The 27,017-nt window shown below is 46.3% G+C and overlaps 1 protein-coding gene across 2 annotated transcripts in view; it reads left to right on the top strand.

The window, feature by feature from the left end:
- Positions 1-22,226, top strand: part of RBBP8 (RB binding protein 8, endonuclease) — a 100,207-nt gene extending 77,981 nt beyond the window's left edge. For both annotated transcript variants that reach the window (XM_073679155.1, XM_073679156.1), the window contains exons 17-19: positions 13,942-14,038; positions 14,680-14,821; positions 20,903-22,226. In XM_073679155.1, the coding sequence (XP_073535256.1) occupies positions 13,942-14,038; positions 14,680-14,821; positions 20,903-21,000 (337 nt within the window). In that variant the 3' untranslated portion in view covers positions 21,001-22,226. The remainder of the gene's footprint in view (positions 1-13,941; positions 14,039-14,679; positions 14,822-20,902) is intronic.
- The last annotated feature ends 4,791 nt before the right edge of the window (positions 22,227-27,017 follow it).

Here is a 27,017-nt window from a genome sequence, read left to right on the forward strand (position 1 = left end):
TACCCAGGGTTGGTTCCTGACCCGATATAGGCCCATTCACGGACTGGGCGTATATCTAAAATAGGGACTGGTGGCAGCATACCAACTGGGGATTGGGGAAGGCTGGTAGTGACGGTCGGAGGTTCAGATATATATATTCCTGGCGCGGCCAAGGAAGATATATATACCGCCCTCACTACAGAGGGCCCCGATACCCAGTAGGTTACAGGACAGTCTCCCTGGCGACCGCTTATCCTAGGTGCAGTTCCTTGACTGACCTGAGGCTAAGAGGGCGCTAGCGAGTTGTGCTGTGTAGTGACGTTACGGTTTAGTGACGTTGAAGGGATAACACACTACCGTGTTCCCTGCGCTGGTTGCAGCTTCCTGGCACTACTTTCTCTAGGTGCAGTACCTTGACTGACCTGAGAGGTAAGGGGGCGCCAGAGAGCTGCACCCACCGGCCGGCTTTCATCACATTGGTGGCAGAGCGGTGGGATTGCAGAATAATAGTGTTGTGGGACCCCTACTCCCAGGCACTAAAGACTGCCAGTGGTAACTTCCACTGCTGGAGTCTTAAGGTCAGCCCAACGTTAGACGGTCAGGCTAAAAGTATAACAAGGTGTGTGCAAACTCAGGGTTGCAGCGGTGTCGGTTACCAAGATGGCAGACGGCACCAGGAGCAAGACCCTGCAGGAGGCTAATGCTACGGTCCGTGTGGCAGGAGGGGAGGACATTGTTACTCATGGCGAGGAGGAGTCCAGCCCGGGCACCTCAGGGAGCCAGTCCCCAGTATCCGGTCCCGCAGTGGGCTGCCCACCACCTACCCAGCCCAGCCTGTCCAGATCACAAGCCCTTTTACAAGCGGCTATGGCAAGTCTCCAGTCTCATGGCGATGCCGTCTACAAAACCCTCCTGGCAGCATCAGAGAAGGCAGCGGAGGAGGAGCGTGCAGAGCGGGCTGCGGAGCGGGCTGCGGAGCGGGCTGCGGAGCGTGAAGCTGCAGAGCGCCGGGAGGCTGCGGAGCGTGAAGCTGCAGAGCGCCGGGAGGCTGCGGAGCGTGAAGCTGCAGAGCGCCGGGAGGTTGCGGAGCGTGCAGAGCGAGCTGCGGAGCGCCAGCACCAACTGGACCTGGCCCAGCGGGGGCTTCCGCTAGAGCAACCAACCCATCAGGAGACCAAGTCGTCCAAAGTCCGAGCTGAGGACTTCCCTCTACTGGAGAAGGATGGGGACCTGGACTCCTTTCTGGTGGCATTTGAACGGACCTGTCTTCAGCACCATCTGGCCCGGGATCAGTGGGCCAGATACCTGACCCCCCGTTTGAGGGGTAAGTCCCTGGATGCCTTGGGGGACTTACCTGCCGGGGAGGTACAGAACTACGACTGCATCAAGCGGGCCCTGATCCGGCAGTACAACCTCACTCCCGAGTCGTACCGCCAGAAGTTCCGGAGCCTGCTGCGTGGCCCCAAGGACACCTGGACCGATCATATGCGGGCGCTGTTGAGAGCCGCAGAGCACTGGACCTCGGGTCTAGCGCTTACTACCCGCCAGGAGGTCCAGGAACTGTTCGTCACGGAGCAGTTCTTGTGGAACTGCCCAGAGGACCTCCGACAGTTCCTCCGTGACCGAAAACCAACAGGGGCTTCTGCTACAGCCGCCCTGGCAGACGAGTATGCCAATAACAGGGCGCCTGAGCTGAAGAAGTCTGCCAGCAGCACCTGGAGAGGGGGTAAGCCCAGTCATGCCCCTGTTTCCCCGGCCCCTAGAACACAAGGGGTGTATCCCCCTGTTGCCCTCTCCAGGCAAGGACCAGACGTAAGACGTTGTCATCTATGCAACAAACCAGGACACTTTAGGGCTGAGTGTCCCCAGCGCCAAAAGACCCCATCCCAGTCCCAGAGAGCGCCCAATGTTTTGTGTGTGGGAGGGGGTGGTGGTAGGTCCCTGGACAACATCCAACCCGTCACCATAGGCCGTTCTGCGGTCATGGGACTGCGGGACACGGGCGCTGAACGAACACTGGTACGGCCTGAGGTGGTGTCCCACCAGGACTTGGTACCAGGAAAGACTCTTTCCGTCTCCGGGGTTGGAGGCGTGGAGCCGGCACTTCCCGTTGCCATGGTGTATTTGGACTGGGGTGCCGGAAGGGGGATGCGGGAGGTGGGAGTAACGCCAAATATTCCCGCAAATGTTTTATTAGGGACCGACTTGGGGCGTCTAGTATCGCAGTATGTACCCTCTGAACCCCCAAGTTCGGCCCCCCAAGAGTGTATTGATTTGTCTGCTGCTAATGCCAACCATGTTGTATGTAGTGTGCGTCCTGCTGAGGAGGAGGGAGTGAAACCTGAGGGTAACACCTGCACAGACACAACACAAACAGGGTTAGTGAAAGCAGGTGGGGAGTGTGGGGATGCCCGCAGAGGTGCTCAGCCGGCGTGCCGTGACCTCTTGTCCTCCGGTGAGGGAGGGGGCGGGCAGGATTCTGTAGAGGGAAGCTCAGGGATGGAGAGGGGGGCAGCTACCGGCAGTGTAGGGCTCCCAGGGGTATCCAGGCTGCTGAGTATAGGCCCACTGCAGGGGGAGGAACAGGCCATGGGGGGTGGGGGTGTCCCAAGAGAGGAGCCGCCAGGTAAGACCCCAGGGCAGGAGTTCCCCACATCCGAGATGTCCAAAGGCCTAGGAAGCCTGCCTGATCGGGCGGCTTGGTCAGAAACAGAGGGGAAGCGGGCACTACCCACGGTCACAGCGGTCATAGCCGCTGTCACCAGGAGTGGGAGCGCCGGAGCCCAAGGAGCCTTGCAGAGGTCCGACGGCTTCCCCACTTCTGACCAAGTGTCTGCCGGGTCAGACAGCGGCCAGGTGACATGCCCGGAGGGGCTGACAGAGGATGTGGCAGTTTCGTCGATTCTGGCCACATCAAGTCAGGAATTTCAGGCTGCGTTGGAAGCAGACGACAGCCTGAAAGCTCTCAAGGAACAGGCGGCACAGCCTCCCATGGAGTCAGACTGCGAGCGGGTGGTCTGGGACCAGGGACGGCTGTACCGGGTAACGGTCCAGCAGGGTTCACCGGAGGCGTGGCCCAGGGACCGACAGTTAGTGGTACCCTATCCGTTCAGGGCGGAATTGTTGCGGATCGCACACGAGATTCCGATGGCCGGACACCTAGGGATCGCTAAAACCAAGGCCAGGATAGCTCAGCATTTCTACTGGCCTGGGATGGGAGCCGCGGTGGGTGCCTACTGCCGTTCGTGTGACACCTGTCAGAGGGTGGGGAAGGCGGGGCCGCGCCCCAAAGCCCCACTGGTAACTCTGCCAATCATCGAAGAGCCTTTCTCGAGGGTCGCTGTGGATCTTATTGGACCTCTGTCCACTCCCAGCCACTCCAGGAAATGCTTCATACTCACGGTAGTGGACTATGCCACCCGGTACCCGGAAGCGGTAGCTTTGTCGTCCATTCGGGCCGACAAGGTGGCTACCGCCTTACTGGAGATCTTCTCCAGAGTGGGTTTCCCCCAAGAAATGCTCACCGACCGAGGGACCCAGGTCATGTCGCGGCTGATGGAGTCCCTCTGTAAACAAATGGTCAGGTACAGATAGACGAAGCACCCCCCCCTGCTGGCTGTGTTTCCTCTCGAAGTCTTTGAAGCTCCTAGCATTCAAGTGTTAAGTAGGCTTCTTATCTTACAGGAGCCTGGATGGGGGGAAACTATCTAGTTGACGTTTTAACAGAAGGTCCCAAGGGTGGGGGCTGCTGAAGTGTGGCCATCCCTGGATATGATTTATCATTACCAAGATGGCGGCTACAGGTTCATCACACCCAGGGCAGGAGTTCCCCACATCCGAGATGTCCAAAGGCCTAGGAAGCCTGCCTGATCGGGCGGCTTGGTCAGAAACAGAGGGGAAGCAGGCACTACCCACGGTCACAGCGGTCATAGCCGCTGTCACCAGGAGTGGGAGCGTCGGAGCCCAAGGAGCCTTGCAGAGGTCCGACGGCTTCCCCACTTCTGACCAAGTGTCTGCCGGGTCAGACAGCGGCCAGGTGACATGCCCGGAGGGGCTGACGGAGGATGTGGCAGTTTCGTCGATTCTGGCCACATCAAGTCAGGAATTTCAGGCTGCGTTGGAAGCAGACGACAGCCTGAAAGCTCTCAAGGAACAGGCGGCACAGCCTCCCATGGAGTCAGACTGCGAGCGTGTGGTCTGGGACCAGGGACGGCTGTACCGGGTAACGGTCCAGCAGGGTTCACCGGAGGCGTGGCCCAGGGACCGACAGTTAGTGGTACCCTATCCGTTCAGGGCGGAATTGTTGCGGATCGCACACGAGATTCCGATGGCCGGACACCTAGGGATCGCTAAAACCAAGGCCAGGATAGCTCAGCATTTCTACTGGCCTGGGATGGGAGCCGCGGTGGGTGCCTACTGCCGTTCGTGTGACACCTGTCAGAGGGTGGGGAAGACGGGGCCGCGCCCCAAAGCCCCACTGGTAACTCTGCCAATCATCGAAGAGCCTTTCTCGAGGGTTGCTGTGGATCTTATTGGACCTCTGTCCACTCCCAGCCACTCCGGGAAATGCTTCATACTCACGGTAGTGGACTATGCCACCCGGTACCCGGAAGCGGTAGCTTTGTCGTCCATTCGGGCCGACAAGGTGGCTACCGCCTTACTGGAGATCTTCTCCAGAGTGGGTTTCCCCCAAGAAATGCTCACCGACCGAGGGACCCAGTTCATGTCGCGGCTGATGGAGTCCCTCTGTAAGCAAATGCAGGTGCAACATCTGGTGGCCAGCCCGTATCACCCACAGACTAATGGCCTGTGTGAGCGGTTCAATGGCACCTTAAAGCAGATGCTTAAGATGTTGGTCGACTCCCACGGGAGAGACTGGGAGCGTTACCTCCCACACCTCCTATTTGCTTACCGGGAGGTTCCGCAGGCCTCAACGGGGTTCTCCCCCTTTGAGCTCCTGTACGGGCGACGGGTACGGGGCCCCCTGGCTCTGGTGAAGGAAGCATGGGAAGGGGATTTGGCCACCCCGGAGGTGTCGGTCATCGAGTATGTCGTGCGCCACCGGGACAGGATGATGGCCTTGGCAAAGCTGGTGCAGGACAATATGGCCCAGGCCCAGGCCGACCAGAAGCGGTGGTACGACCAGAATGCTTGTGAGAGGACCTACCAGGTGGGTCAAAAGGTGTGGGTACTGGTCCCCGTACCACAGAACAAGCTTCAGGCAGCCTGGGAAGGTCCCTACTTCGTGCACCAGAAACTCAATGCCGTCACCTATCTGGTCACCCTGGATCACGCCCGTGGAAGGAGGAAGGCCTTCCACGTGAACATGATGAAGGCTCATCATGAGCGGGAAGCGACTGCCCACCCAGTGTGCAACCTTCCCGAGGAAGGAGAGGTAGAAACCCTCCTGGATCTGCTCACCCAAGCCAAGGCGGGTGGGTCCATCGAGGATGTGGGGGTTGGCCACCAGCTCACGGAGGACCAACGGTCCCAGCTGGGGACCACCCTGCACCCCTTCCGGGGGCTGTTCAGCAGCCTGCCCGGAAGGACTGAGATGGCTGTCCACGACGTGGACACTGGCGATCACCCGCCGATCCGGCGTTCAGCATATCGGGTCTCTTTCGAGGTGCAGGGAAACATGCGCCAAGAGATAGACGAGATGCTGAAGCTGGGGGTGATCCAGGCATCCAGCAGCGCGTGGGCCTCGCCTGTAGTCCTCGTACCAAAGAAGGACCGAACTACACGGTTCTGCGTGGACTACCGGGGGCTCAACGCTGTAACGGCCACCGATGCGTTCCCCATACCACGCATCGATGACCTGCTCGATCGGATGGCCGGGGCTAAGTACCTGACCATCATGGATCTGAGCCGGGGGTACTGGCAGATTCCTCTGACCCCCGCGGCAAGGGAACGCTCTGCCTTTATCACCCCTTTTGGACTGTACGAGTCCACAGTGATGCCATTCGGCATGAAGAATGCCCCTGCCACTTTTCAGCGGATGGTCAATACGCTGCTTGAGGGACTTGAAGGGTACGCGGCTGCGTACTTGGACGATATTGCAGTCTTCAGTCCCACTTGGGAGGATCACCTAGAGCACCTGCGGCAGGTGCTCGGTCGGATCCACCGGGCAGGCTTGACCATCAAGCCGGAAAAGTGCCAGCTGGGCATGAGTGAGGTCCTCTACCTGGGTCACCGGGTAGGCGGGGGGGTTCTGAAGCCAGAACCGGGGAAAGTGGATGCCATCGCATCCTGGCCCACTCCTAGGACCAAAAAGCAGGTGATGTCCTTCTTGGGGACCGCCGGGTACTATAGGAGGTTCGTCCCACACTATAGCACCCTGGCCAAGCCCCTGACGGACCTCACCAAGAAGAAGCTGCACGTCGCAGTCGACTGGACAGTCGCCTGCGAGACAGCTTTCGGGGCACTCAAGGCCGCCCTAAGTAGCTCCCCTGTACTGCAAGCTGCCGACTTCGACCGGCCGTTTGTGGTACAGACCGACGCCAGTGACTTTGGCCTCGGTGCTGTGCTAAGTCAGGTCAACACGACAGGCCAGGAACATCCTGTCTTGTACCTGAGCAGGAAGCTACTGCCCCGGGAGGTGGCTTACTCCACGGTGGAAAAAGAATGCCTGGCAATTGTATGGGCCCTGCAGCGTCTGCAGCCCTACTTGTACGGGAGCCATTTCACCGTGGAGACGGACCACAACCCCCTCAGCTGGTTACACACGGTCTCTGGGTCGAATGGCAGGTTGCTACGCTGGAGCCTCGCTCTCCAGCAGTACCACTTCTCCATTCGCCACAGAAGAGGCCGTGACCACGGTAACGCTGACGGGTTATCCCGGCAAGGGGAGGGTGCAGAAGGACGCACGGGGGAACACAGGAATGTGCTACCCCCTCGCGCCCTCGTATAGGGGGAGGTGTGATGAACCTGTAGCCGCCATCTTGGTAATGATAAATCATATCCAGGGATGGCCACACTTCAGCAGCCCCCACCCTTGGGACCTTCTGTTAAAACGTCAACTAGATAGTTTCCCCCCATCCAGGCTCCTGTAAGATAAGAAGCCTACTTAACACTTGAATGCTAGGAGCTTCAAAGACTTCGAGAGGAAACACAGCCAGCAGGGGGGGGTGCTTCGTCTATCTGTACCTGACCATTTGTCCCATAGGACTAGTTTCTTTGTCTGTCACAAGCATGGAGGCATAAGATATAGAAACATGAAAAGTACACGCATGTTGCATGGGATGGGCCAATAAAAAAATATCACGGCGTCCCGGAGCCATTGCGCACACAAGCCTCCGCGGTAGACGTTTGTACGTGCTCTGGAAGCCAAGATATAGCGCGGAGCCATTCCTGAGGACCGTATGGTATCATAATTGATATCAAAAGGTCGGTTGCGGCGGCCCGAATCCATGGGAACCCCTGGGGGTATCATGAGACCATCCCAGAAGAAGTTATTGGGTTCCATAGAATTTGGGCTTCTGATCGAAGTTAGACCTGAGGGTGGAGACTGAGCCAGCTGACCTCACCAGCAGTGGGCGGGACGGGGCAGGTAAGATAGCAGGACAGACAAGAGACAAGTCAGTCTTGACCCAAGAGTGGGGTGCTGAACATCTGAGCACCAGCTGAGGCCACCAAGGGGAGGAGCAGTTTGACCATGCGGTGGTAGGCCTCAGCCTGTAACAAAGAACCGTGCCTGCGATCGCAGAAACCTCTCCCTGCGTCACAAGAAAATCAAGAAACCGGTAACTGATATGCTGTGGTGATTCTGTGTGTTGTATTCCATTGTTGTATAGTTTAGCCTGACCTTATACCTGTGTATATTTAGTTGTATATCGTGTATCTAGTGTATTATTATAATCAATTACCTCAAGTAATTGTGGGCCTGCCTTTTATTCTGCATAACGAACGCACGTCCGTGTGAGCTCGGCTCAAGCCAAAAACGCTACCCAGGGTTGGTTCCTGACCCGATATAGGCCCATTCACGGACTGGGCGTATATCTAAAATAGGGACTGGTGGCAGCATACCAACTGGGGATTGGGGAAGGCTGGTAGTGACGGTCGGAGGTTCAGATATATATATTCCTGGCGCGGCCAAGGAAGATATATATACCGCCCTCACTACAGAGGGCCCCGATACCCAGTAGGTTACAGGACAGTCTCCCTGGCGACCGCTTATCCTAGGTGCAGTTCCTTGACTGACCTGAGGCTAAGAGGGCGCTAGCGAGTTGTGCTGTGTAGTGACGTTACGGTTTAGTGACGTTGAAGGGATAACACACTACCGTGTTCCCTGCGCTGGTTGCAGCTTCCTGGCACTACTTTCTCTAGGTGCAGTACCTTGACTGACCTGAGAGGTAAGGGGGCGCCAGAGAGCTGCACCCACCGGCCGGCTTTCATCACAGGAATGAAAAAGGAACATTTTAATTTTTCCCACAAAAATGTTGCTTTAACCCCTTCGCAACCCTGGGATTTTCCATTTTTGCATTTTCGTTTTTTGCTCCCCTTGTTCCCAGAGCCACAGTGTTTTTATTTTTTGGTCAATATGGCCGTGTGAGGGCTTATTTTTTGCGGGACAAGTTGTACTTTTGAACGACATTACTGGTTTTACCATATCGTGTACGGGAAAAAAATTCCAAGTGCGGTGAAATTGCAAAAAAAGTGCAATACCACAGATGTTTTTGTTTTTTTTACCACGTTCACTGAATGCTAAAACTGACCTGCCATTATTATTCTCCAGGTCATTACGAGTTCGTAGACACCAAACATGTGTAGGTTCTTTTTTACTTAAGTGGTGAAAAAAAATTCCAGTTTGCTTAAAAAAAAAAAAAAAGCGCCATTTTCCAAGACCTGTAGCGTCTCCATTTTTCGGGATCTGGGCTGGGTGAGGGCTTATTTTTTGCGCGCCGAGCTGAAGTTTTTATTGATGCCATTTTGGGGTAGATCCGATGTTTTGATCGCCCGTTATTGCATTTTATTGCAATGTTGCGGCGACCAAAAAACGTAATTCTGGCGTTTAGAAATTTTTTCTCGTTACGCCGTTTACCAATCGGATTAATTTTTTATATTGATAGATCGGGCGACTCTGAACGTGGCAATACCAAATGTGTATGTGGGTTTTTATTATTATTATTATTATTATTATTATTATTATTATTATTATTATTATTTTATTATTTTATTTTGAATGGGGCAAAATGGGGGTGATTTAAAATTTTATATTTTTTTTATATTTTTAAACATTTTTTTTTTCACTTTTTGCTTGCTTCTATAGTCTCCATAGGAGACTAGAAGCAGCACTTGTCTGATCGCCTCTGCTACATAGAGGTGATCAGCAGATCACCTCTATGTAGCAGAAATGCCCCTGTGCTATGAGCACCGACCACTAGGTGGCGCTCATAGCGATCTTTACTGCAGACCCAGGGTTGTCATGCCCACGCATCGGTGACCCGCGATCACGTGACAGGGTCACCGATGGGCGGGGTAAGTGACGCGCTTCCGGCGCGGCGATGTTAAATGCCGCTGTCAGAGATTGACAGCGGCATTTAACAGGTTAACAGCCGCGGGTGGATCGCGATTCCACCCACGGCTGTTGCGGGCACATGTCAGCTGTAATAATCAGCTGACATGTGCCCGGTTCAGTGTAGGCTCAGTGCCGGCGCCCGCACTGAACAGGGGGTTAGCCTGGTGCGTACTAATACGCCACAGGCTGTAAAGGGGTTAACTCCAAATTTTTAATTTTCACAAGGGTAACAGGAGAAAATGGCCATATAATTTGTTGTGCAGTTTCTCCTGAGTGTGCCAGTACCCCATACGTGGTGGAAATCTACTGTTTGGGGACTCGGAAGGGAAGGAGCACCCTTCCACTTTTGGGCTATGTTCACACACGTTGTGTTTTTTCTGTGTATTTTGCAGCAGATTTTTATGCAAATTTTCAGCTGTCTTGCAGTACCAGCAAAGTGTGTAAGAAACCAGAATTATCTGTTCACACATGTTGCTTTTTGTTTGCTGTGTATTTTCTGCCTTGCTTGTGTTTTTGGAAAATATAGCATGTCACTTCTTTCAGCGTTTTTTTGACCCATCGGAAGTAACTGGTGGTGAAAAAAAACGCATCAAAAAACGCAGCTAAATTTTTTTTTTCAGCGTTTTTGATAGCAAAATATGGGTTCTATTTTGTGATTAACCATCTTGTCTTGGTCACTGAGATGGTTGTTTGCATTTTGGAGAGTTTAAATAAATTAGTGGATGTGTAAAGTGTAAACATTAGCTGACCTACATGTGAGATTGAACAATACCTGTGGCCCAGTGAGGTGTGAAATTGAACCATGCTTGTGTAAACTGAATGGCAGACCCCATAGTGTGAAAGCAAATTGTGTCATACAAACTCAATACATTGCCAGTTTCTAAACTATTCCTGAACAATTCACCTCCCCCACTATGCCAAAAACAGAATGAGATTTTTTTTTCACATAACTTTATGTACATGCATGAATAGAGACAGAAGGACAGTGAAAAAAATGCATAAAAAACGCAGGAAAACCTGTATTTTTGACTCAGCTATTTTCCTGCCAGAGAAAAGTTGTCAGCAGATTTGCAGTAGATTTAGCTGCAGAAAAAAAACACAACATGTGTGAACATAGCCTTGGAGCGCAAAATTGGCTAGAACAGATAGCGGACACAATGTCGCGGTTGCAGAGCCCCTGATGTGCCTAAACAGTTGAAAACCTCCACAGGTGACCCCATTTTGGAAACTACTCCTCTCAAGGAACTCATCTAGATGTGTAGTGAGCTCCTTAAACCCATGGTGCTTCATGGAGTTTTATATAGTTGAGCCGTGAAAATGGAAAAATAAATTTTTCCCATAAAATTGTTGCTTTAGTCACAAATTGTTCATTTTCACAAGGGTAACAGGAGAAAATGGACTATACAATTTCAACAGTTTAGTAACCGGCACTACTCACGCTGCTCATACCTTCCAAATGGAGCTCCAGAGACAGAAACAGCTGGGACGGCCTCCCTCATTAGCATGTGCAACACCTCCTCAGGTAAAGTTCATAGCATAGCAAGAAAATAGAAATGCATGGGGTTGGCACACTGCAGGGATAAAAGCTTCTTTTATTCACATAACAGTAAAATCATGGGTGCGGGGGAGCGGGTCTCCAGTCGGACTGCGGCTGTTTCGCGTGGCAAGCACGCCTCTACTTGGACCCGTAGAAGCTTGCCGCGCGAAATGGCCGTAGTGGGTTCGTATCTCCAACTGCCTCGTCTTTGATTGACAGCTCTGGCTTGGTAAAGCCAGAGAAGGGCGGAGATTGATGGAAAACAAGCAGATGGGAAGGTTTATATAAGTGATTGGCCCCATGAGCGCCTGAACTTGGTTTGAACAGGCATTCAGTTCTCACAGTCCCTTTAATAAATGACACATGGTTGAATTCAGCGTTTTAACCCCTACCTCATGCTGTCCTCAGATTATATAACAAAAAGCTGCTGGCCAGTTTCACACTTTTTTCTTTCACACACTAATTTTCATTAGTGTTTAGTTAGTTTGTCAGTTTTTACCATTGAATTTAAATTGGTTCTTCTGATATGCAAAAGAAATTTATAGAGGTTTCTCAAGCTTCTCCTATCAAACATTACGTGAAGTTCAAATTCGGACATGTCTCATTATTTTTTTTAAACAGAAATGTGAACACCCCATAGATTATAATAGATACATGTATAATAGATACATGTTCTATCTATGAAAAACACTGATTAAAAACGACTTAATCTGACATGTGAAAGGAGTCTCGGAAGGGATATTATAGTAAAAAGAAAAATAATAAATTTGATATAAAAGTAGCAGCAGATTTTGAAAAATTGTAAACGCTAAAATATGAAAAAAAATATATAACTTTTGTATCGTCATAGACAGACTGACCTGAAGGGTCATCTTGCCTGGTCATTTTTCCACACCATGAACATCATAAAAACCAAATATATTATGTCATTCAAATCTACAACTCGTCCGCAAAAAGAAACAAACTCTCATACGGCAATGTCGACAGAAAAATAAAAAGTTATGGCTTTTGAAAGAAGGGGAGAAAAAACAATAGGGCTGGAATGGCGTTAAAACAAACAGACCTTAAAAAAAACCAATAACAGAATTGCTGGGGTTTTTGTGTTTTTGTTTTGTTTTTCTTCAATTCCACCCCAAAGAGAATTGTTTTCATTACTTTATATAGTAAATGTAATGGTGCTAGTGATAAATACAAGTCATTATACGGCTATGTCAGTGGAAAAAGAAAAGGCTCTTGGAATGTGGTATGAAAAAAAACTAAAGCAAAATTTAAAAAAAAGCTTGGTCTTTAAGGGGTTAAAGTGGTTGTCACGTGTTTAAAAAAATATATATCAAAGGCATGCAGACAATCAGCTGATTCCCTCATCTCTAGGTACGGGGAGCTCGGGGCATAATTTTTCTTTTTATTCCCAGAGTGTGTGTATCTGTGTGGGATCCACCTGGAGTAGAAGTAAACTGCACTCTGTGGCCACTCTCACACGGCAAGATCCTGGTCACTAGTTTGCATCACAATTTAGAAGTCAAAACCAGGAGTGGAGCCTACACTGAGAAAGTGCTTTGGAAAATTTTGCATTTCTTCTGTGTGTTTCACCCACTCATGTATTTTGAATAAACAATTGTAAGCAAAAATCAGAAGTGTAAAAGAGGCCAAAACCTTCACCTAGTCAGAAACATATTCTTGAGCTATGGAAAAAAATGAGAACAGAGTAACGAAGGCAATATGGCTTAAAGATGTTGTCCACTACTCAAACAACTGCTTGTCATACTTCACGCTTGGTTCCGATAAAATAAAAAAGCTTATACTCCCCTCCCATGCTGGCGCTATACCCACGGTGTCTACACTCGCTCTCCCCGGGGCTCCCGTGCTGCTGTTGTGACATGTGCCCCCATCGCCCAATCAGCGCTGGCGTCACTGGCCCCTCCTCCTGTCAAATTGAACATGAAGAGGAAGTGAGCGAGCAGCCGCAGACCGGACTTCCTCTTAATGTGCAAATTGTCCGAAGGCGGAGAGAGTGACGCCAGTGCTGATTGGGCGCCGGGGTCACGTGTCACAGCAACGGAACAAGAGACCTGGAACGGTGCCAGCATGGGAAGCGAGTATAGGCTTTTTTTATTTTATGGGGGCCAAACATTTAGATCAAGGAGGGGTTGTCCTAGTCGTGGACAACCCTAATCAACCTGTTATGTGCTGTCCTGTAGAGTGCCAAATACAGCACAGAATGTTAATAGTGATAATCTGAGGTATGGATAGTTCAATATAGCCACATTGAGATCTATGTTAACAGCATTATTGCTCTATACTACTCAGGAGCCCCATAATACAGCAGTACACATGAGCCTCATCACCACAATCCTCAGTTCATCGTTCTCAGTATTTCTATTACATGTTGCAGTACATGTAGATATCTGTATTTATATTGTGTGTAAACATGCTAAAATGTGTTGAGGTTGTATTATATGAAGTCACTGAGTATCAACTTTGCTATTACATTAGTCTTGATATAGTAAACCATGCCTTACCAACTGTGCAGTTTGGGTCTGTCCAAACTTGGATGAGATCCCAATTGATGATAAGATGGACACCTTTTGATCCTTCTGATAAATGTCAGTCTGTAGGCTGTGGTATTTAACTGGTAAAACGGCAGAGATCAGAACTTCTTCTGATCTCTATCATTAGATGACCGTGATCTCATGTGTCATCCAAACTGTCTGGTTACACAGCATAACAAAACGCAGATCAGAGTTTACATGGAAATCCATTGGCGTGAACAAGTGAAGCATTGTCTTAATAAGTAATACTAAAAATACTAAGAACAAGAATCTCCAAAGAAATATAGGTTCTGTGTATTATGTGCAACTGTTGTCTAATCTCTTAATGGGTTTTCTTTTTTTTTTTTTTCCTTTTATAGGAAAAATTCTACAGTGGATTTTCCTCATATCGAGGTTGTGCGAAACAAGGAAGAGAGACGGAAACTACTGGGGCACACTTGTAAAGAATGTGAAATGGTAACTTGACAGATTGCTTCTGCTCAATGTTCGGGCATATATATTTTTTCCAAAATGTCAATAAGAAAGAAGTACTACTAATATTTAAAGGGAACTTGTCACAACGAAAATGCTGTTCTTTGGTCCTATGGGTAGTCCTATCCAGTGGGTGGTCCTATTAGTGACTGACAGCTTTCTTGGTATAAGTGTGCTTACAGAGACAGCTGTCAGTCACTGCTAAAACCGCTGGACTGAAAATCCCAAAAAGAGCAAAGGATTAAATGATTAAAACTCAGGTTATACTTAAAAAAACTATATTATCGATCTACTCCGCTCCCCCTGCTCTATAACATAATGCCTGCGGAATGGACAGCATTTTTATGGTGACAGGTTCCCTTTATTATTCATTATAGCCTGTGATAATTTACTTTTATTATAAAATATCACCTTTTTCTTTCAAAATATTTGTTAGAATACAAAAGGAAACTTTAGAAGCCATGTGGTTATTGCTAATGCCGATCAGGATTCCCAAAATAGCTGCAAAAAAAATTAGAACAAGGAGTTAATTAAAAAAAAATTAAGTGCTTCAAGATGTTTTTGCTTTCATATCTAAGCAGATGTATAACTGTTAACATGGTCTTCTACCTGTACCCTTTTACCAGTACTATGCAGACCTCCCAGAAGAAGAGAGAGCTAAGAAATTGGCAACCTGCTCTAGGCACAGATTTCGGTACATCCCTCCCAGCACTCCAGAGAACTTCTGGGAAGTGGGGTTTCCTTCTACTCAGACCTGCAAAGATAGAGGTTAGACATTTTTTTTTCATCAAATATGGTCGTTTATATAGTCAAAATACATAGTAATACATAAATCAAGTCAGTGACATATAAACTCAGCAGCCGCTGGAGCTCCTACGTCACTGACTTGATTTATGATGAGCTCAGAAGACTGGAGATACAATGAAAACACTGGCTGCTGTGATGAAACAGGCAGGAAAATGTGTTACTTCAGAAAGTAACAGTTGTGAGCCCCTGCTGTTTTGACTGTATACTCACTTATAAGTGACTTATGCTTTCTCCCGTGGCCAGGAGCTGTGGTATGTGCCAACCATGAACTGGAGCAGCTTTGCATGGTTGGATACCGTAAATAACAGTATATAGGAGAGCCACATGTATATGATTATCTCAGCACAGGAACATTTTTTTTTAACACATTCGAATGTGCAACTTATTGTTATTCCAAGATCTATTGATGTAATCGCATTTAACATTTTAACCCCTTTAAAGCCCATGACGTACTAATACGCGTCTGTGCCCTGGGACTTAAGAGCCTGACCCGTATTAGTACGTCATCGCGATCTCGCGCGCACGCAGGCTGTGCGGGCGCAATCGCCACCGGGTGTCACAGCTCACACCCGGTACTATGTGCAGGGAGCGGTTCCGCACCGCTCCCGGCACATTAACCCCCGCAATGCTGCGATCGAAGTCGATCGCAGCATTGCGGTGGCTAAGGGGAAGTGATCGGCATACTCACCTCCTCTTCCGGCCTCCAGCGCTGTTTGCCGCGGCTTCCCGGGTGTTGCCATGACGACCCGATGTCGTCATGACAACATCCGGGTCACCAGACAGCAGGAAGGTTGTTTGGTCATGCGCACTGCATGACCAAACAATCTTCTCGCTGTGCAGCGCTGACTGCCTTCATGGCACAGGGATGGTGCTCCATCCCTATGCTATGCAGGCGATCAGAATAAAAAAAGTGAAAGTCCCATAGTGGGACAAAGTAAAAAAACTCTCAGTGAAAAAAAAAAATAAAAAAAAATTGTAAAAAAATAAATAAATAAAATAATCCACCAAAAATAAAAATATAATGTACCCATCAATAAATATTATTATGAAAAAAACAAACAATAAAAGTACACATATTTGGTATCGCCGCGTCCATAACGACCTGACCTATAAAACTGTCCCACTAGTTAACCCCTTCAGTGAACACGGTAAAAAAAAAAAAAAAACGAAGCAAAAAACAATGCTTTATCATCATACCGCCAAAAAAAAATGGAATAACGTGATCAAAAAGACGAATATAAATAAAAATGGTACCGCTGAAAACGTCATCTTGTCCCGCAAAAAAACAAGCCGCCATACAGCTCCATCAGCCGAAAAATCAAAAAGTTATAGCTCTCAGAATAAAGCGATGCAAAAAAATAATTTTTTCTATAAAATAGCTTTTATTGTGTAAAAGCGCCAAAACATAGAAAAATTATATAAATGTGGTACCGCTGTAAACGTACTGACCCGAAGAATAAAGCTACCTTATGAATTTTACCACACGCGGAACGGAATAAAAAATTTAAAAAAAAAAACAATTCCTGAATTGTTGTTTTTTGTTTATTCTGCCTCCCAAAAGCTGTAATAGAAAGCGATCAAAAAATGTCACGTGCCTGAAAATGGTACCAATAAAAACGTAAACTCATCCCGCAAAAAACAAGCCATCACATGACTCTGTCGGCCAAAACATGGAAAAATTATAGCTCTCAAAATATGGCGATGCAAAAACTAGATTTTACAAAATATGTGTCTTTTAGTGTGTGACAGCTGTCAATCATAAAAACCCGATATCATTCTGCTATCTCTGTAGTCGCACCGACCCGAAGAATAAAGTAGTCTAATCACTTATACCGCACTAGGAACGGCGTAAAAAATAAACGCTAGGGTTGGGGTTAGGGTTGGGCTAGGGTAGGGTTAAGGTTGGGGTTAGGGTTGTTTTTTTTTTTTTCAAAAGTTAAAAAAAAAAAAGACGATATGGCAACTAGTGTTGAATGCAAGTGCTCGCTACTTGAGTTTGCATCGGGTGCTCGGGTATGCACTGAGAATCGCGGGTGCTCGAGTCTCCGCCCCATATGCTTTGCGGCCAAAAAAACCTCACGGGGATTGCCTGCCATGCACGAGCGATCCCCGCATGTTTTTTTGGGGGTGTCTAATAACCGTGAAACATGTGGGCGGGGACTCGAGCATTTCACTTGAGCACCCGTGATACATGGTGCATACCTGAGTACCCGATGCAAACTCAAGTAGTGAGCACCTGCGCTCAAGACTAATGACAACTTATTCAATATGATGACCTAATGTCATCAAATTCTGTGTCGTACCTCTGGGTTCAAAATGTTCACTATACCCCTTGATAAAATCCTTGAGGGGTGTAGTTTCCAAAATGGGGTCACTTGTAGGGGGTTTCAACTATTTAGGCACATCAGGGGCTCTCCAAACGCGACATGGCGTCCGCTCTCGATTCCAGACGATTTTGCGTTCAAAAAGTCACACAGTGCTCCTTCCCTTCTGAACTCTGCCGTGCGCCCAAACACTGTATTTTCCCCACATATGGGGTATTGGCGTACTCAGGAGAAATTGCACAAAAGTTTTTGGGGTCCATTTTCTCCTCTTACCCTTGTGAAAATAAAAAAAATTGGGGCTAAAACATCTTTTTTTGTGGAAAAAGTTAGATTTTTTTATTTTCATGGCTCCATGTTATAAACTTCTGTAAAGGACTTGGGGGTTCAAGGTGCTCACCACACATCTAGATGAGTTCCCTGAGGGGTCTAGTTTCCAAAATGCTGTCACTTGTGGGGGGTTTCCACTGTTTAGGCACATCAGGGGCACATCCGCTAATTATTCAAGCAAATTTTACAATCAAAAAGTCAAATGGCTCTCCTTCCCTTCCGAACCCTGACGCACGCCCAAACAGTGGTTTTCCCCCACATATGGGGTATCTGCTTACTCAGGAGAAATTGCACAACAAACTGCATGGTGCAATTTTTCCTGTTACCCTTATGAAAATGCAAAAGTGGGGACTGAAAAACATTTTTGTGGGAAAAATGTGAAAATTTTATTTTTACGGCTCAATGTTATAAACTTCTGTGAAGCACCTGGGGGTTCAAGGTGCTCACCACACATCTAGATAAGTTCCCTGAGGGGTCTAGTTTCCAAAATGGTGTCACTTGTGGGGGGTTTCCACTGTTTAGGCACATCAGGGGCTCCCCAAATGCAACATGGCGTCCGCTAATTATTCAAGCAAATTTTACATTCAAAAAGTCAAATGGCGCTCCTTCCCTTCCGAACCCTGCCGTGCGCCCAAACAGTGGTTTTCCCCCACATATTGAATATCTGCTTACTCAGGAGAAATTGCACAACAAATTTTGGGGTCCATTTTTTCCTGTTACCCCTGCGAAAATAAAAAAAAAATTGGGTCTAAAGTAATGTTAATTTTTTTCTTCCACATTCCAAAAATTCCTGTGAAGCACCTGAAGGGTTAATAAAGTTCTTGAATGTGGTTTTGAGCACCTTGAGGGGTGCAATTTTTAGAATGGTGTCACTTTTGGGTATTTTCTGTCATAAAGACCCCTCAAAGTGACTTCAAATGTGATGTGGTCCCTAAAAAAATGGGAAAATGAGAAATCGCTGGTCAACTTTTAACACTTATAGCTCCCCAATAAAGAAAAATTTTGGTTCCAAAATTGTGCTTATGTAAAGTAGACATGTAGGAAATGTTATTTATTCACTATTTTGTGTGACATACAGTACAGACCAAAAGTTTGGACACACCTCATTTAAAGATTTTTCTGTATTTTCATGACTTTGAAAATTGTACATTCACACTGAAGGCATCAAAACTATGAATTAACACGTGGAATTATATACTTCACAAAAAAGTGTGAAACAACTGAAAATATGTCTTATATTCTAGGTTCTTCAAAGTAGCCACCTTTTGCTTTGATGACTGCTTTGTACACTCTTGGCATTCTCTTGATTAGCTTCAAGAGGTAGTCACCGGAAATGGTTTTCACTTCACAGGTGTGCCCTGTCAGGTTTAATAAGTGGGATTTCTTGCCTTATAAATGGGGTTGGGAACATCAGTTGTGTTGTGCAGAAGTCAGGTGGATACAAAGCTGATAGTCCTACTGAATAGACTGTTAGAATTTGTATTATGGCAAGAAAAAAGCTGCTAAGTAAAGAAAAACGAGTGGCCAACATTACTTTAAGAAATGAAGGTCAGTCAGTCCGAAAAATTGGGCAAACTTTGAAAGTGTCCCCACGTGCAGTTGCAAAAACCATCAAGCGCTACAAAGAAACTGGCTCACATGAGGACCGCCCCAGGAAAGGAAGACCAAAAGTCACCTCTGCTTCTGAGGATAAGTTTATCCGAGTCACCAGCCTCAGAAATCGCAGGTTAACAGCAGCTCAGATTAGAGACCAGGTCAATGCCACACAGAGTTCTAGCAGCAGACACATCTCTGCAACAACTGTTAAGAGGAGACTTTGTGCAGCAGGCCTTCATGGTAAAATAGCTGCTAGGAAACCACTGCTAAGGACAGGCAACAAGCAGAAGAGACGAGTTTGGGCTAAAGAACACAAGGAATGGACATTAGACCAGTGGAAATCTGTGCTTTGGTCTGATGAGTCCAAATTTGAGATCTTTGGCTCCAACCACCGTGTCTTTGTGCTACGCAAAAAAGGTGAACGGATGGACTCTACATGCCTGGTTCCCACCGTGAAGCATGGAGGAGGAGGTGTTATGGTGTGGGGGTGCTTTGCTGGTGACACTGTTGGGGATTTATTCAAAATTGAAGGCATACTGAACCAGCATGGCTACCACAGCATCTTGCAGCGGCATGCTATTCCATCCGGTTTGCGTTTAGTTGGACCATCATTTGTTTTTCAACAGTACAATGACCCCAAACACACCTCCAGGCTGTGTAAGGGCTATTTGACCAAGAGGGAGAGTGATGGGGTGCTACGCCAGATGACCTGGCCTCCACAGTCACCAGACTTGAACCCAATAGAGATGGTTTGGGGTGAGCTGGACTGCAGAGCGAAGGCAAAAGGGCCAACAAGTGCTAAGCATCTCTGGGAACGCCTTCAAGATTGTTGGAAGACCATTTCCGGTGACTACCTCTTGAAGCTCATCAAGAGAATGCCAAGAGCGTGCAAAGCAGTCATCAAAGCAAAAGGTGGCTACTTTGAAGAACCTAGAATATAAGACATATTTTCAGCAGTTTCACACTTTTTTGTTAAGTATATAATTCCACATGTGTTAATTCATAGTCTTGATGCCTTCAGTGTGAATGTACAATTTTCAAAGTCATGAAAATGCAGAAAAATCTTTAAATGAGAAGGTGTGTCCAAACTTTTGGTCTGTACAGTATGTCTCTGATTTAAGGGCATAAAAAATAAAATTTTGAAATTTTCAAAATTTTTGCCAAATTTCCGTTTTTTTCACAAATAAACGCAAGTGATATCGAAGAAATTTTACCACAATCATGAAGTACAATATGTCACGAAAAAACAATCTCAGAATCAGGGGGATCCGTTGAAGCGTTCCAGAGTAATTACCTCATAAAGTGACAGTGGTCAGAATTGTAAAAATTGGCCCGTCATTAACGTGCAAACCACCTTGGGTTGTAAAGGGGTTAATATCTTACAAACTTCTTATATACTGACTGCAATCAGCGTTCTTGAAATCATTGAATATTTTAAACAACACAACAAGAAGTGGAAGGCTGTGTAGCTTTCAATTATACAATGATTAATCTTTATTTACATAAGAAAGGATAACCCTTTTCTGAACAATATGATTATCTGTAGTGCTTACATTAATGTACAAATGCAAAATTGTATTCATTAAGTTATGTGTGCAGGGATGTAGATTGATTTATAGAAATTGCCTTCAAGGTTAACTTGAAATTATTTTTAATGCTTTTTTCTAAACTGGCAAGGCATAGGAATTATGGTTATGATAATCAGTTTAGCATCTATTTTAGCACATATATAATGTCCAGTGGTAGTTTTATCCAAGGTTTTGGAAAATAATTATGCTTTACTTTTTTCCTTAAGGTTACATAAAAGAGCAGATGTCCCCTTGTCAGCGGCCACGGAGAAGACAACCATACCATGCAATGTTTTCCACAAAAGGCAAAGAACAGAAGACTTAATGCACGTTACTCTTTCCCTCAAATTGTGGTCACAGACTAAGGGCTCTTTCACACGTCAGTGTCTCCGGTACATGTGGTGACTGTTTCCACACGTACTGGGGACGCACGCAGGCCCATTCAAATCTATGGGTCTGCGCACATGTCAGTGTGTTCCATGGACCTTGTGTCTGTGTGCTCCACGCGCTGACGTGTCCGTTTTTTTTCCGGATGCACAGTCCGCAAAATGTCTCACGCTGAATACACACGGATGGCATCCGTGTGTCATCAGTGTGACACGTAACGGCGCCTGCGAATTGGTGTACAGTTAGAGCTGTTCCCAAGCACTGGGTGCTGAACGCGCTGTGATCAGCATGAGCAAGAGACAATGTTGGGAATAGTGTCTGCTCTGGCAGTGTCCCTGTGTAAGAATAAAATAATAAAATCCTTATACTCAACCTGTCCAGAGATGTCCCCTGCTGTAATACTCTGACGCTGATGAGCCAGGGAGAAAGAGGCGCTCCAGTGAGCAGGGCTTGGAGCTATGCTGAGCTCAGGACCGGTGTCCTGTCACACAGGGACCCTGCGGGAGCAGACTGCTACTCCCAACACTGTCTCTTGCCCGTGCTGATCACAGTGTCGGCAGGGGACTATGATGAGGGCAGCGTTCAGCACCCGACACTTGGGAACAGCGCTAACTGTACACTGATTCCCAGGCGCAGGTACGTGTGATCCTGATGCAGCACACGTGTGACACACGGGACACGGCCATCTCCGGAACTGGTTTTTCCGGTGCCGGAAATATACGGACGTGTGAAAACGCCCTAAAGCAGATTTTGCTTTCAATACTGTCAAGCATTTTTATACCTGCTTTCTTTGCTACTAGGTAGAGGAAAATAAAGCTGTATATGTTAAACTGATATTTAAACCTTTTATACCTATGTAACTATAGACCTACTTTGTATGCAGCGCTGCACTCGGTAGGCTGTGTAGATGTGTATATATAAATATATACAGCTTCCGTGTTGATGTCATGTCATCTAATTTTCGGCTAAACACTCAGTTTGAGAATAATTCATGGTTTGTGTTTGAAAAAAAATGTAAAATATTTAATATGTATATTTTTACTTTTCTGAATATGGAATAGATGTTCATTATATTTTAGCACCTTTTGATCAGTAGGGTGCTTTGTTTGCACTTTGAAAAATGATTTCTTAGAAATGATCTGTAATTAATAAATTTGTGAGATGCATTGTTTCACATTGGTTGTTTTTTTTATTCATTTTTTTTCTTTTATTGACTGCTTGGCATCTAAAAGTTCCTGGAAACAATGGACAAAACCAACCAAATGTATGCTTTGAGTCCTCTGGCAGAATGGCCCACTAGAGAAATGGCGCTCTTAAACCCATTTGTCACTCGTTTTGTATATCATAATGCGGCATTGCTTGAGGTTTGAGAAACATAATGTATTCTGGAGCAGGACCTGGAGATCCTTCAAAGTGCAAATGACAACGCAGTGATGGCCTGTGATTCAAAAACTCCTGTTCTGCTCAATTGATGGCTCGTGCAGCGTTAAAATAGGCAACTAATATAATAAAGGCCCCGGATACATCAAGCCCGCTTTCCTACAAGTCTTGTGCCCGTGCCATCTCTATGATGGAACTGCACGACAGATGGCAGTAAATCACTTGCATACGTGACATACAGTTACATTATTTTGCAAGAAGAGTTTAAACGAACACTTTGAATGCTGTCATTTAAAGGGTACGTGAACATTCTATCTTTATGGGTAGGAGTTTATCCGCATGGCACATCTAGAATTGGCGATCTTTGCACACTCTTCCTTGCAGTAGCATTCCAAATCTGTCCTAGTGCAATAACATCTCAGATTTTCAATTTGACTCAGGTCTGGGCTCTTACTGGACCATTCCAAAACTTTCATCTTGTTCTAGTGAAGCTATTCTTTTGTTAATTTGAAGGTACGCTTGGGGTCGTTGTCATGCTGTAAGGTGCATATCCTCTTCTTCAACTTTTGGAATTATGGCCAAAACCAACCTTGGTTACTTTTTCCCACATGCTTTTGGCAGACTTGATGTAGGTTTTGGCAAAACATAAATGGGCTCAAAGTTTTTCTTTATAAGAAAAGATTTCTGTCTTGCCTACCTACCCCATAGGCCAGACTTATGAAGAATACAAGAGATTGTTGTCACATGCAATACACAACAAGTACTTGTCAGAAATTCCCGTAGCTCCTTTAATGTTGCTGTAGGACTCTTGGCAGCGTAACAGACCAATTTTCTTCTTGTATTTTAATCAATTTTTGAGGGATGTCCAGTTCTAGGTAATGTCACTGTTGTGCCAAAATTAAAGGGGTTTTCCCACGAACAAAAGTTGATTTTAATCACTAGATCTTGGAATAATAATAAGTTCCACAATTGGATGTGTTTAAATAAAATGTTCCTGTGCTGAGATAATCTTATAAATGTGCCCCTGCTGTGTACTGTGTAATGGCTGTGTCTGACCGTACAGGAACATGGTCTGATCATACCACAGCTCCTGGGCAGAGGAGGAAGCAAAAGAGTATACAGACATTACAGCACGGGATCGCAGCTGATTCTTTCCTGTGAGGTAAAACATTTCACTGCCTGTTTTTAAACAATGTTTTAATTCAAAGAAAAAATCAACTATGATCCCCTGCAGTAATGTCTGTATACTCTTTAGCTTCCTCCCCTGCCCAGGAAATGTGGTATGGTTAGGCCGTGTCCCTGAACGGTCAGACACGGCTATTACACATCAGGGGCGCATTTATAAGGTTATCTCAGCGCAGGAACATTTTATTTAAATACATCCAATTGCGGAACTTATTATTATTCCAAGATCTGTTGATTAAAATCAACTTTCATTCGTGGGAAAACCCCTTTAAGCCTTTTTTTTTTTATGACCGTCTTTACAGTGCTCCATGATATATCTAATGCCTTGAAAAAAAAATTGTTGCTGACTGGTAACTTTCAACATTGAGATCTATTTTGCTGTGTTGTAAGCTGTTTACAGATTATGGCTTTTGCTCTAAAATACAACTAAGAAAATGTCAGGAAAATCTGACTAAACCAGCTACACTTTATATGGTGTTAATCGGAATCGCTGTAAATGATGACAGCTGTGTACTTTCTACTATTTAACATGAGTTTAAATGTGAGTGGCTAATTTTGAAAAGAACCAAATCCCCCATTATAACAGGGTGTTCACATTTATGCAACCACATTATTTTAGTTTTATTATTTTTATTTTGCCCCCTCAAAATAATTTCAGTTTTTCTCAATAGATTTGTAAAGATTATGGGTGACAAAGGGGGGAAAAGTTCTGAAATTATTCTTCTTGGTAGGATTTTTTTTTTTTTTTACATGACAAAAATCTGGCATTTAAACAAGTGTGTAGACTTTTTATGTCCACTACATCTTGCAATGCCTATTCTCATTACCTTTTCTCATCATTTCCATTTCTGTTTACTATATTGCAATGCCTCTTTCTACTCACTTTTTATTTTCTCTCTGTATTTATGGCTCATAATAACATCTGCATATATAGCCTGTACAGCTTTTAATATTTACACTGTCTGCACAATTAGGCAGGTGAGTACTTTGACAATATCATCATTTTTATGCAGATTTTCCAACTCCAAGCTGTATAAGCTTCAATGCTTATTGGATGAAGCCAATCAGTTGATGTGTGTTTGTGTTATGATGGACGGTATGGCCTAAGGATATCAACACCCTTCATCAAGATGTACAGAATTATTAGGCAGCTTGTTTTTCTCAGGGGTCAGAAAGATATAACTGACTCTGAAAAATCAAAAATTATTACAAGTCTTACAGAGGGATGCAGCACTCTTGAAACTGCTAAGGTATTGGGGCGTGAACGAGGAACCATCAAAAGTGTGTTGCAAGTAGACAGCATGGTCAAAAAAAAAACGTGTTGTGAAAAAAATACTCCTATTAATTGATTTGAGAATAATTAAACAGGAAGAGACCAGAAACCCATTATCCTACAATGCTCTTATTTCAGAATTGCAACCTCCCTGGAGTGCCCAGAAGTACAAAGTATTCAGTGCGCAAAGACATGGCCAAGGTGAGGAAGGCTGAAACCCGACCAACACTGAACAAGACACGGAAGTTAAAATGTCAAGACTGTGCCAAGAAATATCTGAGAACAGAATTTTCAAAGGTTTTTTGAACTGATGAGTGACTTTTGATGGACCAGATTGATGGGCCCGTGGCTGGACCAGTAACAGCACAGACCTCCACTTCAACTCAAACACCAGCAAGGTGGCGGTGGGCTACTGCTGTGGGCTGGTATTATAAAAGATGAGTTTTGGGTTGAAAATGGACTCCGAATCAACTTCCAAACCTGCTAGTTTTTAGAAGATATTTTCTTCAAGCAGTGGTACAGAAAAACGTCTGCATCTTTCAAGAAAACCATGATTTTTATGCAGGAAAATGCTCCATTGCATGTATTGAACTACTCGACTGCTTGGCTGCCAGTAAAGGCCTTAAATTATTAAAGAATTGTGACAAAGTCACTGGCAAAGTACTGAAGGGGAAATATGTTTCAATGAGGCTATTAGCTTCTGTGATTTGCTCCAGCACACTAATTGCTGAGAGGGGTTAATCAGCCATTTTAGGGGCTAGATTTTATGCGAACAATCAAAGAGCAGATGGAGGTTGTTCACCATATCTCCATCCCAGGGTGTGGTCTGGGATATAAATAGCCAGCCTTTTGAGTCATTAGGTATTCAGTGGGTCAGGAGGCGACACCTCCAGAGAAGTGTTCTGTTACACTGTTCTGAACCCGGTTGTATCCTGAGCGGGCAGATTGTCGCAGATGTATGGACTGTGCTATAGATTTTCATTTGCTTTTCCTTCATGCCAGAAAGGCTGTGTTTTGATGAACTTTACATTGGTTTATGCCGTACTTTAATAAACCAGCTAGATATTTAAAGAGACAGTGTTCCTGTGTCTACTTCTGTGTGCAGCCAAGTGAGCCAATCTACCAAAGGTGGTGTTTCGATTGCGGGCAACGTTCCAAGAACACATGTAGCAGCTGTGGACAAACCGCATGTCCTGGGTGAAGGTGACCATAAGTCAGGAAACGACGACAGACAGCATGGAGGAGCTGATCAAACACTTGGTCCAAGTCCAACAGCAGCAGCTGGCGCAACAGGAAACAAGCTGTTGGTGCAGCAGCCCCAACAGCAGCGACAGCAACAGGAGGTGCTTACGTGGCAGATGGAACTCCTCGCAGAGGCCGTTTGTGGGAGGCCGGAAACCACTCCCCCAAGTCCACTTGATCGCTCGTACGTCCGGAAAGCGGTAAGATGAGCCATGCAAAAGATAACCCCGGGGGATGATGTGGAGGCATTTTTGACTGTTTTTGAAAAGGTAGCAAAGCGAGAGAAGCTGCCGCCAGACCAGTGGGCAGATCTGCTGACCCTTATCTAACTGGCAAGCCCCAAAAGACTTATTATACACAGGAGTATGCCAAATTAAAAACTGACATTTTGGCAAGCCAGGAGTGACTCAGTCAGAGGAGGACAAAGGGTTCATCACTGGGCATATTGTAGTGACAAACCCCCTCGCTCCCAAATGTTTGACTTACTGCATCTTGTACAGAAGTGGTTGCAGCCCGAGTCCTCCACTCCAGCCCAGATGGTTGAGCGGTTTGTCATGGACAGATTTATCCACTCCCTTCCTAGGCTGATGCAGACCTGGATTGATCAGGAAGACCGCCGGAATGCGGATGACTTAGTTGGCTTAGTGGAAAGGTAACAGGTGGTCGAGAGGTCCCTAAGGAAGCCGGACGGTGTTGCATCCCCATACTTTGGTACCCAGAAGGTGCCAGAATCTCAGAAGAGGTGTGGTAGAGCCACAACTGGGGGAGTCCAAGGTCCCGAGGGGTTGCCAAAGGCTGCTGGTAAAGACTTGCTCTGCTGGAGATGTCACAGTCCTGGACACATAGCCGCCCCTTGTCCTATGTCCTCCGAGCAG

This window comes from Phyllobates terribilis, unplaced genomic scaffold (assembly GCF_046119375.1).
Source record: "Phyllobates terribilis strain yellow unplaced genomic scaffold, ASM4611937v1 Scaffold_4__5_contigs__length_816908805, whole genome shotgun sequence".
In the NCBI taxonomy this organism is placed as follows: domain Eukaryota; kingdom Metazoa; phylum Chordata; class Amphibia; order Anura; family Dendrobatidae; genus Phyllobates; species Phyllobates terribilis.